General features: G+C 37.8%; 1 protein-coding gene across 6 annotated transcripts in view; it reads left to right on the top strand.

Moving 5' to 3' along the window:
* MAPK10 (mitogen-activated protein kinase 10) overlaps window positions 1–14,875 on the top strand; it is a 556,562-nt gene that overhangs the window by 408,627 nt on the left and 133,060 nt on the right. For 5 of the 6 annotated variants that reach the window (XM_073891887.1, XM_073891885.1, XM_073891886.1 and 2 more), the window contains one exon: window positions 615–784. In XM_073891887.1, coding sequence (XP_073747988.1) covers window positions 663–784 — 122 coding nt within the window. In that variant the 5' untranslated portion in view covers window positions 615–662. Of the gene's footprint in view, window positions 1–614; window positions 785–14,875 lie in introns of those variants that run through there. The other variant, XM_025887138.2, reaches the window with a different exon arrangement.

Raw genomic sequence — 14,875 nt, 5'->3', positions numbered from 1 at the left:
AAAGAATGAAAAGATGTCATGTGGCATTTTAGAATAATGATAATTTGGGCTAAAATTGAAAATTGTTCAATGTTTAATGTAAATACTACCATTTTGGTATTATTGAGAACAAATGAAGTCAACACTATTTAATTCAAATTTACCTAATTAAAAATTAAAACTACACATTATTTTGTATTTCATTTCTTTCTGAGAAAGGGATATAAATAAAATCTCTTATCCTTCCTCATTTGGCTGTTATAATGGATGATCAGGAATCACCTCTGAAGTTTCTAGCATAGTCAATGGGTCCAGTATGTTTGGTAGATGTTTGCTTCATAAATAATTAAATGGTTTTAATGAAACATTTCAGAAAAGATTGTGTAGATCTAATGTAAGATTATTTTATTATTAATAGTTTTAATACTGAAAACAAATTTTTCTCTCTATTTTCCTGAGTTCTTTTACTCTAGATTATCTTACATGGATTAACACATATTTTTTATATGAAATACAGGTTTATATAATGATGATAGATGACTATGAATTCGTAATCATTAAAAGAACAGGCTTTTCTATATCTTGCTATCATTCTGATTGTTCACTTTCTCATGTTTTTGTTGTTCTTTTTGCAGGGATTCGATAAACAAGTGGATGTGTCATATATTGCCAAACATTACAACATGAGCAAAAGCAAAGTTGACAACCAATTCTATAGTGTGGAAGTGGGAGACTCAACCTTCACAGTTCTCAAACGCTACCAGAATTTGAAGCCTATTGGCTCTGGGGCTCAGGGAATAGTTTGGTAAGTGGAATATATATATATATATATATATACATATATATATATATATATTTATTTATTGAAGTATAATTAACATACAGTGTTTTATTAGTTTCAGGTGTACAACATAGTCAACAATTCTGTACATTACTTTGCTCATCGTGATAAGTGTAGTTACCATCCGTCACCAAATGTTACCACAATCTTATTCACCCTATTTCCTATGTTGTACTTTTCATCTCTGTGACTTCTTTATTTTATAACTGGAAGTTTGTACTTTTAATCCCCTTTATCTATTTCACCCATGCCCCCTGCCCACCTCTCCCCTCTGGCAACTACCAGTTTGTTCTCTGTAGTTAAGAATCTGGTTTTTGGTTGTTGTTTGTCTCTTTGTTTTGCTTTTTAGATTCCACATGTGAGTAGAATCATATGGTATTTATCTTTCTCTGACTTATTTCACTTAACTTGCATTTTGAAAAGGAATAATGCTGTATATGTCAACTAGCCACAAATACACACACAAACATAAATAAATAGCATGATTGGAGATGGGAAGAATACTTTCTATCAAAGAAAAATAAAATTACGAGCATTATTTGTAATTCATTACCCATTTACTAAAATATGTACAACTTTTGCTTGTGACTAGTCTTTCTACTCACCAAAAATGTCCATTACACAACAACCATGGAGAAACAAAACCAGAGATTTTCTAGCTGTTGCTAATACATTTAGAAAATTGCATTTGGATGTTTTCACAGCAGGAAATGAGGGGATATGTGTTAAGATAACAAGCGAATATAATTCCCTGCACTCTAAAGAAGTATAAATGATATCTCAAATGTTCCTGTCACTTTTAAAGATCAATATTTAAAATTCAGTTACCTATTAGAAAAAGTGGTACTTAAAAATGTCTGTTGTATGTTTCCAAAATGGAAAGATTCTGGGCTCCCTTAGTAACCATTATTTTATGACATTTTTGAGTGGCAGTTTGAAATGATGACAAATCAAAACCTGATTACCTGTTATAAAATTCTTGCAAAAGTGATGATATCAAATTGATAAGCATTTATTTTATGTAGTTTTAACTTGCAGTGTAACCACCAAATGTATTTACTATGAACTTATTAGCGTAAAAATTTTCAACTTGATGACTCATACCTATAAGTGAAAATTTAGCACATGCACCATAAATATATATATTTACTTATAGAAGATATTTACTTAGTTCAATATATTTATTTGTTATATAAATTACTGCTACATTAGTAATGTCCATTTAGAAACACGAACACTTTTAAAGGATGAGCTAAAGGTGAAATAAACATTATTTAAAAACATTTTATTTACAACTTTTTTCACTCATTTGATACAATGTAATTTTGATGATAGCAATGTGGTAGTGGTAGTGCTCATTTTTTTTTTAAACTTTCTTCTTATATTTCATAAAAAAGTTTAAAATCTGGTTCACTTCATTTTTTATTTTTCTAAGAATTTTTTTTAGAGCAAAATGATTCACAGCAAAATTGAGAGGAAGGTACAGAGATCTTCCGTATTCCTCTATATTCCTCCTACCTCCACACATGCATAGCCTCCCCCATCATCAACATCCCCCACAAAAGTGGTACATTTATTATAAATGATGAACCTACATTGATACATCATAATTACCAAAGCCCAGAGTTTACGTTACGATTTATTCTTGGTGTTGTACTTTCTGTGGATTTAGACAAATGTAAAATGATATGTATCCATTATTATAGTATCATATACAGTATTTCCACTGCGCTAAAAATCCTCTATACTCCACATGTTCATCCCTCCTCTTACTCCCAAATCCAGGCAGCCATTGATCTTTCTACTGTTTCCATAGATTTTAAAGATTACTTTTATTTATTTATTTATTTATTTATTTATTTATTTATTTATTTATGAGAGGGGGTGGGGAGAGAGAACAAGAGCAGTGGGGAGGAGCAGAGGGAGAAGGAGAAGCAGACTTCCCGCTCACCAGGGAGCCTGAGGCAGGACTCCATTCCAGGACCTGGAGATCAAGACGCAAGCTCAAGGCAGACACTTAACTGACTGAGCCACCCAGGTGCCCCTTTATTGTTTCCATAGATTTGCCTTTTCCAGGATGCTATATACTTGGAATAAAACAGAATGTATCTTTTTTAGATTGGCTTTTTTCACTTAGTAATATGCACTTCAGGTTCTTTCATGTCTTTTCATAGATTGATAGCTCATTACTTTTTATCACTGAATATTTCATTGTCTAGTAATGCCACAATTTATCCATTCACCTACTTTAGGACATTTTGGTTCATTCCAGGTTTTAGTAATTATAAATAAATATCTTTATGCTTTAAATATCCAGGTACAGGTTTTTGTGTGGACATAAATTTTAAAGGTTCACTTCATTTTAATATCTGTTTTTTTAAATTTTATTATGTAATGTTAATTACCATACATTATATCTTTTTTTTGTTATTATGTTATGTTAATCACCATACATTACATCATTAGTTTTTGATGCAGTGTTCCATGATTCATTGTTTGCGTATAACACCCAGTGCTCCGTGCAGAACGTGCCCTCTTTAATACCCATCACCAGGCTAACCCATCCCCAACCCCCTCCTCTCTAGAACCCTCAGTTTGTTTTTCAGAGTCCATAGTCTTTCATGGTTCATCTCCCCCTCCGATTTCCCGCCCTTCATTCTTCCCCTTCTGCTATCTTTTTTTTTTTTAACATATATTATTTGTTTCAGAGGTACAGGTCTGTGATTCAACAGTCTTGCACAATTCACAGCGCTCACCATAGCACATACTCTCCCCAATGTCTATCACCCAGCCACCCCATCCCTCCCACCGCCCACCACTGCAGCAACCCTCAGTTTGTTTCCTGAGATTAAGAATTCCTCATATCAGTGAGGTCATATGATACATGTCTTTCTCTGATTGACTTATTTTGCTCAGCATAACACTCTCCAGTTCCATCCACATCGTTGCAAATGGCAAGATTTCATTCCCTTTGATGAATGCATAATATTCCATTGTATATATATACCACATCTTCTTTATCCATTCATCTGTCGATGGACATCTAGGCTCTTTCCATAGTTTGGCTATTTTGGACATTGCTGCTATAAACATCGGGGTGCACGTACCCCTTCAGATCCCTACATTTGTATCTTTGGGGTCAATACCCAGTAGTGCAATTGCTGGATCGTAGGGTAGCTCTATTTTCAACTGTTTGAGGAACCTCCATAGTGTTTTCAAGAGTGGCTGCACCAGCTTGCATTCCCACCAACAGTGTAAGAGGGTTCCCCTTTCTCCGCATCCCCACCAACATCTGTCCTTTCCTGACTTGTTAATTTTAGCCATTCTGACTGGTGTGGGGTGATATCTCATTGATGTTTTGATTTGGATTTCCCTGATGCTGAGCAATGTTGAGCACTTTTTCATGTGTCTGTTGGCCATTTGGATGTCTTCTTTGGAAAAATGTCTGTTCATGTCTTCTGCCCATTTCTTGATTGGAACATTTGTTCTTTGGGTGTTGAGTTTGATAAGTTCTTTATAGGTTTTGGATACTAGCCGTTTATCTGATATGTCATTTGCAAATATCTTCTCCCATTCTGTTGGTTGTCTTTTGCTTTTGTTGACTGTTTCTTTTGCTGTACAAAAGCTTTTTATCTTAATGAAGTCCCAATAGTTCATTTTTGTCCTTGCTTCCCTTGCCTTTGGCAATGTTTCTAGGAAGAAGTTGCTGAGGCTGAGGTCGAAGAGGTTGCTGCCTGTGTTCTCCTTTAGGATTTTGATGGACTCCTGTCTCACATTTAGGTCTTGCAACCATTTTGAGTCTATTTTGGGGTGTGGTGTAAGGAAATGGTCCGGTTTCATTCTTCTGCATGTGGCTGTCCAGTTGTCCCGACACCATTTGTTGAAGTGACTGTCTTTTTCCATTGGACATTCTTTCCTGCTTTGTCAAAGATTAGTTGACCATAGAGTTGAGGGTCCATTTCTGGGATCTCTATTATGTTCCATTGATCTGTGTGTCTGTTTTTGTGCCAGTACCATACTGCCTTGATGATGACAATGTTGTAATAGAGCTTGAAGTCCGGAATTGTGATGCTACCAGCTTTGCTTTTCTTTTTCAACATTCCTCTGGCTATTCGGGGTCTTTTCTGGTTCCATACAAATTTTAGGATTATTTGTTCCATTTCTTTGAAAAAAGTGGATGGTATTTCGATAGGGATTGCACTGAATGTGTAGATTGCCCTAGGTAGCATTGACATCTTCACTATATTTGTTCTTCCAATCCATGAGCATGGAACGTTTTTCCATTTCTTTGTGTCTTCCTCAATTTATTTTTATGAGTATTTTTAAGTTTTCTGAATACAGATTCTTTGCCTCTTTGGTTAGATTTATTCCTAGGTATCTTATGGTTTTGGGTGCAATTGTAAATGGGATCGACTCCTTAATTTCTCTTTCTTCTGTCTTGTTGTTGGTATGTAGGATTGCCACTGATTTCTGTGCATTGATTTTATATCCTGCCACTTTACTGAATTCCTGTATGAGTTCTAGCAGTTTTGGGGTGGAGTCTTTTGGGTTTTCCACATAAAGTATCATATCATCTGCAAAGAGTGAGAGTGTGACTTCTTCTTTGCCCATTCAGATGCCTTTTATTTCTTTTTGTTGTCTGATTTTTGTGGCTAGGACTTCTAATACTATGTTGAATAGCAGTGGTGATAGAGGACATCCCTGCTGTGTTCCTGACCTTAGGGGGAAAGCTCTCAATTTTTCCCCATTGAAAATGATATTTGCTGTGGGTTTTTCATAGATGGCTTTTATGATATTGAGGTATGTACCCTCTCTCTCTATACTCTGAACACTTTTGATCAAGAAAGGATGCTGTACCTTGTCAAATGCTTTATCTGCATCTATTGAGAGGATCATATGGTTCTTGTTCTTTCTTTTCTTAATGTATTGTATCATATTGATTGATTTGTGGCTGTTGAACATTGGAGCCCAGGGATAAATCCCACTTGGTCATGGTGAATAATCTTTTAAGGTACTATTGGATCCTATTGGCTAGTATTTTGGTGAGAATTTTTGCATCCATGTTCATCAAGGATATTGGTCTGTAATTCTCCTTTTTTGATGGGGTCTTTGTCTGGTTTTGGGATCAAGGTAATGGTGACCTCATAAAGCAAGTTTGGAAGTTTTCCTTCCATTTCTATTTTTTGGAACAGTTTCAGAAGAATAGGTATTAATTATTCTTTAAATGTTTGGTAGAATTCCCCTGGGAAGCCATCTGGCCCTGGGCTTTTGTTTGTTGGGAGATTTTTGATAACTGCCTCAATTTCTTTAGTGGTTATAGGTCTATTCAGGTTTTCTATTTCTTCCTGGTTCAGTTTTGGTAGTTGATACATCTCTAGGAATGCATCCATTTCTTCCAGATTATCTAATTTGCTGGCATATCGTTGCTCATAATATGTTCTTATAATTGTTTGTATTTCTTTGGTGTTGCTTGTGATCTCTCTTCTTTCATTCATGATTTTATTTATTTGGGTCCTTTCTCTTTTCTTTTTGATAAGTCTGGGCAGGGGTTTATCAATCTTATTAATTCTTTCAAAGAACCAGGTCCTGGTTTTGTTGATCTGTTCTACTGTTCTTTGGTTTCTATTTTATTGATTTCTGCTCTGATCTTTATTACTTCTCTTCTTCTGCTGGGTTTAGGCTTTATTTGCTGCTCTTTCTCCTCTAGGTGTAGGGTTAGGTTGTGGTTTTTTTTTTTTTAAGATTTTATTGATTTATTTGACAGAGAGAGACACAGTGAGAGAGGGAACACAAGCAAGGGGAGTGGGAGAGGGAGAAGTAGGCTTTCCGCTGAGCAGAGAGCCCGACGTGGGGCTCAATCCCAGGACTCTGGGATCATGACCTGACCCGAAGGCAGATGCTTAACAACTGAGCCACCCAGGCACCTGTAGGTTGTGTATTTGAGACCTTTCTTGTTTCTTGAGCAAGGCTTGTATTGCCTTATACTTTCCTCTTAGGACTGCCTTTGCTGCATCCCATAGATTTTGAACAGTTTGTTTTCATTTTCATTTCTTTCCCCGAATTTTTTTAAATTCTTCTTTAATTTCCTGGTTGACCCATTAATTCTTTAGTAGGATGCTCTTTAGCCTCCATGTATTTGAGTTCTTTCTGACTTTTCTCTTGTGATTGAGTTCTAGTTTCAAAGCATTGTGGTCTGAAAATATGCAGGGAATGATCACAATCTTTTGGTACTGGTTGAGACCTGATTTGTGACCTAGGATGTGATCTATTCTGGAGAATGTTCCATGGGCACTAGAGAAGAATGTGTATTCTGTTGCTTTGGGATGGAATGTTCTGAATATATCTGTGAAGTCCATTTGGTCCAGTGTATCATTTAAAGTCTTTATTTCCTTGTTGATCCTTTGCTTAGATGATCTGTCCATTTCAGTGAGGGGGGTGTTAAAATCCCCTACTATTATTATATTGTTGTCGATGTGTTTCTTTGCTTTTTTTTATTAACTGGCTTATATAACATGGCTGCTCCCATGTTAGGGGCATAGATATTTACAACTGTTAGATCTTGTTGGATAGACCCTTTAAGTATGATATAGCGTCCTTCTTCATCTCTTATTATAGTCTTTGGTTTAAAATCGAATTTGTCTGCTATAAGGATTACCACCCCAGCTTTCTTTTGGTGTCCATTAACATGGTAAATGGTTTTCCACCCCCTGACTTTCAATCTGGGGATGTCTTTGGGTCTAAAATGAGTCTCTTGCAGACAACATATCGATGGGTCTTGTTTTTTTATCCAATCTGATACCCTTTGTCTTTTGATTGGGGCATTTAGCCCATTTACATTCAGGGTAACTATTGAAAGATATGAATTTAGTGCCATTGTATTGCCTGTAAGGTGATTGTTACTGTTTATTGTCTGTGTTCCTTTCTGGTCTATGTTGCTTTTAGGCTCTCTCTTTGCTTAGAGGACTCTTGTAGGGCTGGTTGCGTGTTTGCAAATTCCTTTAGTTTTTGTTTGTCCTGGAAGCTTTTTATCTCTCCTTCTATTTTCAATGACAGCCTAGCTGGATATAGTATTCTTGGCTGCTTATTTTTCTCATTTAGTGCTCTGAATATAATATGCTAGTCCTTTCTGGCCTGCCAGGTCTCTGTGGATAAGTCTGTTGCCAATATAATGTTTCTACCATTGTAGTTTACAGATATCTTGTCCGAGCTGCTCTCAGGATTTTCTCTTTGTCTCTGAGACTCGTAAGTTTTACTATTAGATGTCGGGGTTTTGACCTATTTTTACTGATTTTGAGGGGGGTTCTCTGTGCCTCCTGGGTTTTGATGCCTGTTTCCTTCCCCAAATTAGGGAAGTTCTCTGCTATAATTTGCTCCAATATACCTTCTGCCCCCCTCTCTCTTTCTTCTTCTTCTGGGATCCCAATTATTCTAATATTGTTTCATCTTATGGTATCACTTATCTCTCGAATTCTGCCCTTGTTATCCAGTAGTTGTTTATCTCTCTTTTTCTCAGCTTCTTTATTTTCCATCATTTGGTCCTCTATATCATGAATTCTCTCTTCTGCCTCATTTATCCTAGCGGTTAGAGCCTCCATTTTTGATTGCACCTCATTAATAGCCTTTTTGATTTCGACTTGGTTAGATTTTAGTTCTTTTATTTCTCCAGAAAGGGTTTCTCTAATAACTTCCATGCTTTTTTCAAGCCCAGCTAGTATCTTTAAAATTGTCATCCTGAACTCTAGTTCCAACATCTTACTAATGTCTGTATTGATTAGATCCCTGGCAGTCAGTACTGGCTCCTGTTCTTTTTTTTTGATGTGATTTTTTCCATCTTGTCATTTTGTCCAGAGGAGAACAGATGAATGAGAGAACAAAATGCTAACAGGGTAACAACGACCCCAGAAAATTTATACTAAACAAATCAGAAGAGACCTGAAACTGGGGGAAAAGGAAGGGAAAGAAAGAAGAAAGAAAAAAAAGAAAAAGAAAAAGAGTTAAAAAAAAGAATATGATCAAATATGATTAAATATGATCAGGCTGGTGCATAGATCATTGCCACATACTAGATTTTGGGCATATTTTGGTCTGTTAGAAGAAAGTGCCTCCCAAAATTTTAAAGAAAGAAAAACTTATATATATACAAAAATAAGGGTAAATATGATGAAGGGTTGGAATATGACTGTAAAGATGAAAATTATAAAAGATTTTATAAAAGGAATTGATAACATAAGAAGTTGGCTGAAAAAAGAAAGAAGAGGAATTAAGAAAGAAAAATGAGAGAATGTGATCAGGCAGTAGACGAGAACAAAGCCATACACTAGAGATTTAGGGTATATTTTGGTCTGTTAGAGGAAACTGTATCTCAAAATTTTAAAGAGATAACAACTTATATATATATACACCAAAAATAAGGGTAACTACTATAGAGGGATAGAATATGACTCTAAAAATGAAAAATAAAAAAGATTTTTGAAAAAGGATTTGATAAGATGTTGGTTCAAAAAGGGAAAAAGAAAAATTCAAAAAAAAAAGAAAAAAGAATTAAAAAAATTAATTTTGGAAAGACTAAAGAATCAGGGGAAAAAACCATGAATTCTTTTTTTTTTATTATGTTATGCTAATCACCCTACATTACATCATTAGTTTTTGATGTAGTGTTCCATGATTCATTGTTTACGTATAACACCCAGTGCTCCATGCAATACGTGCCCTCCTTAATACCCATCACCAGACTAACCCATCCCCCCACACCCATCCCCTCTAGAACCCTCAGTTTGTTTTTCAGAGTCCATCGTCTCTCATGGTTTGTCTCCCCCTCTGATTCCCCCCCTTTATTCTTCCCCTCCTGCTATCTTCTTCTTCTTCTTTGTTTTTTTTAACATATAATGTATTATTTTCATCAGAGGTACAGAGCTGTGATTTAACAGTCTTGCACAATTCACAGCACTCACCATAGCACATACCCTACCCAATGTCTATCACCCAGCCACCCCATCCCTCCCACCCCCCATCACTCCAGCAACTCTCAGTTTGTTTCCTGAGATTAAGAATTCCTCATATCAGTGAGGTCATATGATACATGTCTTTCTCTGATTGACTTATTTCGCTCAGCATAATACCTTCCTGTTCCATCCACGTCATTGCAAATGGCAAGATTTCATTCTTTTTGATGGCTGCATAATATTCCATTGTATATATACACAACATCTTCTTTATCCATTTATTTATCGATGACTCTTTCCACAGTTTGGCTATTGTGGACATAAGGCCATGAATTCTATGTGCAGTATTCCCCTAGTGCTGGAGTTCTGCTGTTCTCATTGATCAGTAAACTTGGTCTTGGCTGGCTGTTCTTACTGATCTTCTGGGGGAGGGGCCTGTTGCCATGGTTCCCAAATGTCTTTGCCAGAGGCAGAATTGCCCTGCCCTTGCCGGGTCCAGGCTAAAGAATCTGCCCGGGTTTGCTCTTGGGAGCTTTTGTTCCCTGCAAGCTTTCCGCACAGCTTTGGAGGATGAGAGTGAAAATGGCGACCTCCCAATCTCCGCCCCAGAGGAGCCGAGAACTTGGGGCCCCGCTCCTCAGTGCGCCCCCAGAGAAAAGCAGTCAGTCACTCCCGTCTCCCCAGTCTCCAGCCACACTCCTTGCTCACCCGGCCTGTGACCGAGCGTTTCCATCTCTGGTACCCGACCCTGTGTGGAGTCTCCAAACCCAGGAGATCCCTGTGGTGCACTCCCCCGCCGCTCCTCCCAGGGGAGGAAGGGGAGTCTCCCCGGATCTGCCACTTGTTGTGTCCCTGCTGGAAGAGCAGTGGCCCGAATGTGCCATGGATCACAGTTTATGGCAACCCCGAGCTGAGGGCCCACTCCTCGGCTCTGTCTCTGCAGCTGGCTTCTCTCCTCCTATACCTTGGAGCTCTGCCGCACTCAGGCACCCCTGGTCTTTCTGTGACCCCGAGGGTCCTGAGACCACACCATCCCAGCGAGTGTTCCACCCCCTGCTTAGCCACTGGAGCGATATCCCTCAGTGGAGCAGACTTCTCAAAGTTCTGATTTTGTGCTCCACTGCTCTCTCACTTGCCAGAAGTGGCAGATGGAGGCCACCTCCCTCACCATCTATCCTCCCAAATATCGCCTGGGATTCACTTCTTCACACATCCTACCTTCCAGGAAGTGGTCGGTTTTCTGTTCAGAGAGTTGCTGCTATTCTTTTCTTCGATGTCCTGTTGAGTTCGTTGTTGTTCAGAATGGTTTGATCCCTATCTAGATGAATTCCTGGGACCAGACAAAATTTAGGTCTCCTACTCCTCTGCCATCTTTCTCCTCCCCCTTGGTAACTGGTTTTAAGTTCACTCTCAATGCTTAGTCAATGCAAATGGCAGCAATGCATGGTTGGTGCACTTCTAAATAATATACTAGCATTTAAACCTGATTTATCAAATATACCAAAGCCTTTATTGAAATTTACTTAATATCTAATGTCAATCAGTAGTTGCTTTTGCTACTAAAAAATGGAACAGTTTAATATTTTTAACAATGGACCAAACATTTCATTTCAAAGATATTTAACAGGTAAAGATATTCTTATTTTTAGTTTTTATTTATTTATTAGTTATGGTGCAGGTATGAGGTGAACCTCTTTGTGGCACAAAATAATTTCATGGCATGGTAGGCAGAATAACGGTCCCCCAAAGATGTCTAGACTCTAACCCTCCAGAATCCTCGACTGTATTATTTTATGTGGCAAGAGGGACTCTGTGGATGTGATTAAGGTTAAGGGCCTTAAAATGGGGAGTTTATCCTGAGATATCCAGGAGAGATCAATCTAATCACATGAAAGGCAGAAGAGTGGGTCAGAAAGATGCAATGGGAAAGGAGAGATAAGAGATTTAAAACATGAGAAAGACTTGCTTTATTATTGCTGGCTTTGAAGATAGAGGAAGAAGGTCATGAGTCAAGGAATGGGCTAGCTTCCAGAAGCTAGGAATGGCTATCAGCTGCCCTTCAACAAGAATATAGAGACTGCATTAGAGTCATGAAACCACAGGGGAATTGGAATCTCCCAACAAACCCAAATGAGCATGAAAACAGATTCTTTTCTAGCACCTCCAGAAAGGAGCGAGTCTGCTAAAAGCTTGACTTTAGCCTGGTGAGGCCCATGTAAGGACTTCGGACCTGCAGAACTGTCAGATAATAAATTTGTGTTTTTAAGTAGTTGGGTTTGGTGGAGGTTTGTTGTGGCAACAATACTAATACAGATGGTATAATAAAGATTCTACTGCAGATAAATGCTACAAATCTCCTAGTGCAGCAAAATGAACTATAATGTTTTCAGAGGAAAGAATTTTGGGTGCTTCTGTCAATGCCCCTCAAACTATGAAACTTCCCTTTTCCTTTCAAACACTTTTTACCCTAGGTAATATGAGACTAATTGCTAAAGGGGGATAACGTGTGTTTAGGATGGACCAGTATTAATTTGTTTATTAAATATTAGTAATTTTAATTTCCTTTCTACGTTACAATATATGTTTATATTTTCTGCATTCTGCTATATGTCTTTTATACCACCTGTGGAGTGGGAACCCTACTTAGGAGATCATTGTATTTATAAACAACTTTCAAAATGTAATAGAAAATAAGACAGAAAGAAAAAAATTTTATGAAGGAGGAGAGACAGGAAATGGAGAAAGCAGAGGAATTTCTCATTATCTTTCTTTAAGGGAAAATTGTAGAACATACGAAAGTTTTCCTATACCTCTCAGTTCATACTCATTGGGATTGTTTTATTTTCCTTTAAATAAAACTGCCACAGAGAATGAGGACACTAACAAAAGGAAGCTAATAGATCTTTAATAATTGAAAAATAGACCCACAGCAGCATTTTTCTCAAGAAGTTAACAGACTGTACCAGAAACATCTGAAAATCTACTAAAAATTTTGTGATATGTTTTTAGGACATTTTGGGTCTGTATTTCTTCTTGTACAGGGCAGAAATCATCTTAGATCTTTGGTATACTAACTGAAATAGACTTCAATAAATAAAATGTCCTTGAGTAAAGTTTTTAATCCAGTTTTACAACAAATTTATCAGCAATTTATCAGTAAGGACACCTGAATTCCAAAATGTTAGCCTTGGAGTTTCCTGGGATTATTATTAGTCTTTTGGTTTATAGCTGAGGGAAATGAAGTTAGCAAAGACAAAGATGAAAGGACAGAAATAGGATGGCATATTCCTCTTCCTCATCTTCCAGTTCATGACTCTACCATGTGCACAGACACCACAGTTCCAGCACATTCCTTTCTGGACATGGATATGGTTGTCCCTTCCTTGTCCCTCTTTCTCAACCTAGCTTTGAGATATCTTTATTTATCACAACTTAGGCTAATAGTATACTATCTCTCTTGAAGATCCATTCTTGTATGAATTTGTCCTATCTTCAACCTTTAATTTAATTTCTGTTTTATTGCCTTTTGTCACTGGTGAGTTTATCCACCTCTCCTACATCAAACACACATCCATTCTTAGACATGTTTCTAAAGTCGGGGCTCCTGGATGGCTCAGTCGATAAGTGTCTGCCTTTGGCTCAGGGTGTGAGCACAGGGTCCTGGGATTGAGCCCCGCATCGGGCTTCCTGCTCCACGGGAAGCCTGCTTCTCCCTCTCCCACTCCCCCTGCTTGTGTTCCCTCTCTTGCTGTGTCTCTCTCTGTCAAATAAATAAATAAATAAATCTTAAAAAAAAATCCACAGACCATTCCTCTGTTCATGAAAACCCAAATTTGTGTATTTTGAATGTCCCATACAATCCTGAGTATAGTGACTGTGAAAAATTGGGAATTGGGAATATCTGGGGACTTTGGGTGTGGGAGGCAGACAATCTGAAACAGATGATTCATTTATTTTGCTGTATTTTCTTTAGAACAGGAATAAAACAAAAGGGATGTTTAGCGTCAAATTTTTTTTTTTGCATGTGCCACTACAAAATTTTGTGTGTTTGTGTAATAAGGATTTTGCTTTTCAAGTGCAAATGTTGGCATATTGGTACTTACGTTTGAAATGGAGTCTCATTTCTACTGTTTCAGTTACCTTAAATTTATTATTGGGTTCTTATACTTTCTTTCCTCTCTTTGGATTGCTTCACTGCTTACTTACCTTCAGGGGGAACAAACAGGCAATACTATAATATCTTCAAAAGGAATTAATCACTACTATGCTATTTTTTCATTCACCATGGATGATGAATCAACAGTGTCATTATTGAGAATCATTAAATAAAATCTAATGGGAAATATTTTGGAATAAATGGAAATTTTATTACTACCTCTGAGGAAAAAAAATAAAGATTATCTATTGTAACAGAAAGATACAACGATTGAGCAGGGTCCAAGATGGCAGTGTAGGATGGTCCTGAACTCACTTCCTCCCATGGATTTCCAAGTCTACACCTACATAAGGATCATTTCCCTCTGGAAAAGATCTGAAAACTAGATGAACTGTTCTCTACAGTAAAGGATAAAAGGACCACATCGAGAATGGTAGGAGAGGAAGACACAATCTTGCAAAACCCCACCCCCAGTGTGGCAACACGCAATAGGGAGGGATCTCACCACATAGGCACATCTCCCAGAGGAGCAGAGGGTTGGTGTCCCACATTGGGCACCCTGGCCCATGGGATGTGCACCAGAAAGATGAACCCCCAGAATGTCTGGTTTGGAAAACCAATGAGGCTGATGTCTGGGGATCCCAAAGTGCCATAGGAAACTGAGGTTCCCATCTTGGAAGGCTCATGTGTGATCTTGCTCTCCCCAAGATCCAGTGAATAAACAGCTGTTTGAAAAATACCTAGAATATATGTGAGGGAAATTCATTTGCTGATCTGAGGTAATTGGCTGGAGGGTTGGGGGCAGCTGAGATTCTCCCTGGAGTCAGAGGCACTGACAGATGCCATTGTTATACTCTCCACACCAACTGCTAGCACAAGCAGGTAGGCTTGGACATGGCATCATGGCTGGAACAGGGGTAAGAACTTAGACCACTTGCTGAAACTGGAGAGCACAAG

The sequence above is a fragment of the Callorhinus ursinus genome, unplaced genomic scaffold, assembly GCF_003265705.2.
Source record: "Callorhinus ursinus isolate GAN/ISIS: 27379988/994484 unplaced genomic scaffold, GSC_fseal_2.0 scaffold4, whole genome shotgun sequence".
Taxonomy (NCBI): Eukaryota; Metazoa; Chordata; class Mammalia; order Carnivora; family Otariidae; genus Callorhinus; species Callorhinus ursinus.
The sequence above is the reverse complement of the archived record's forward strand: the minus strand, read 5'-3'. Positions and strand labels throughout refer to the sequence as shown.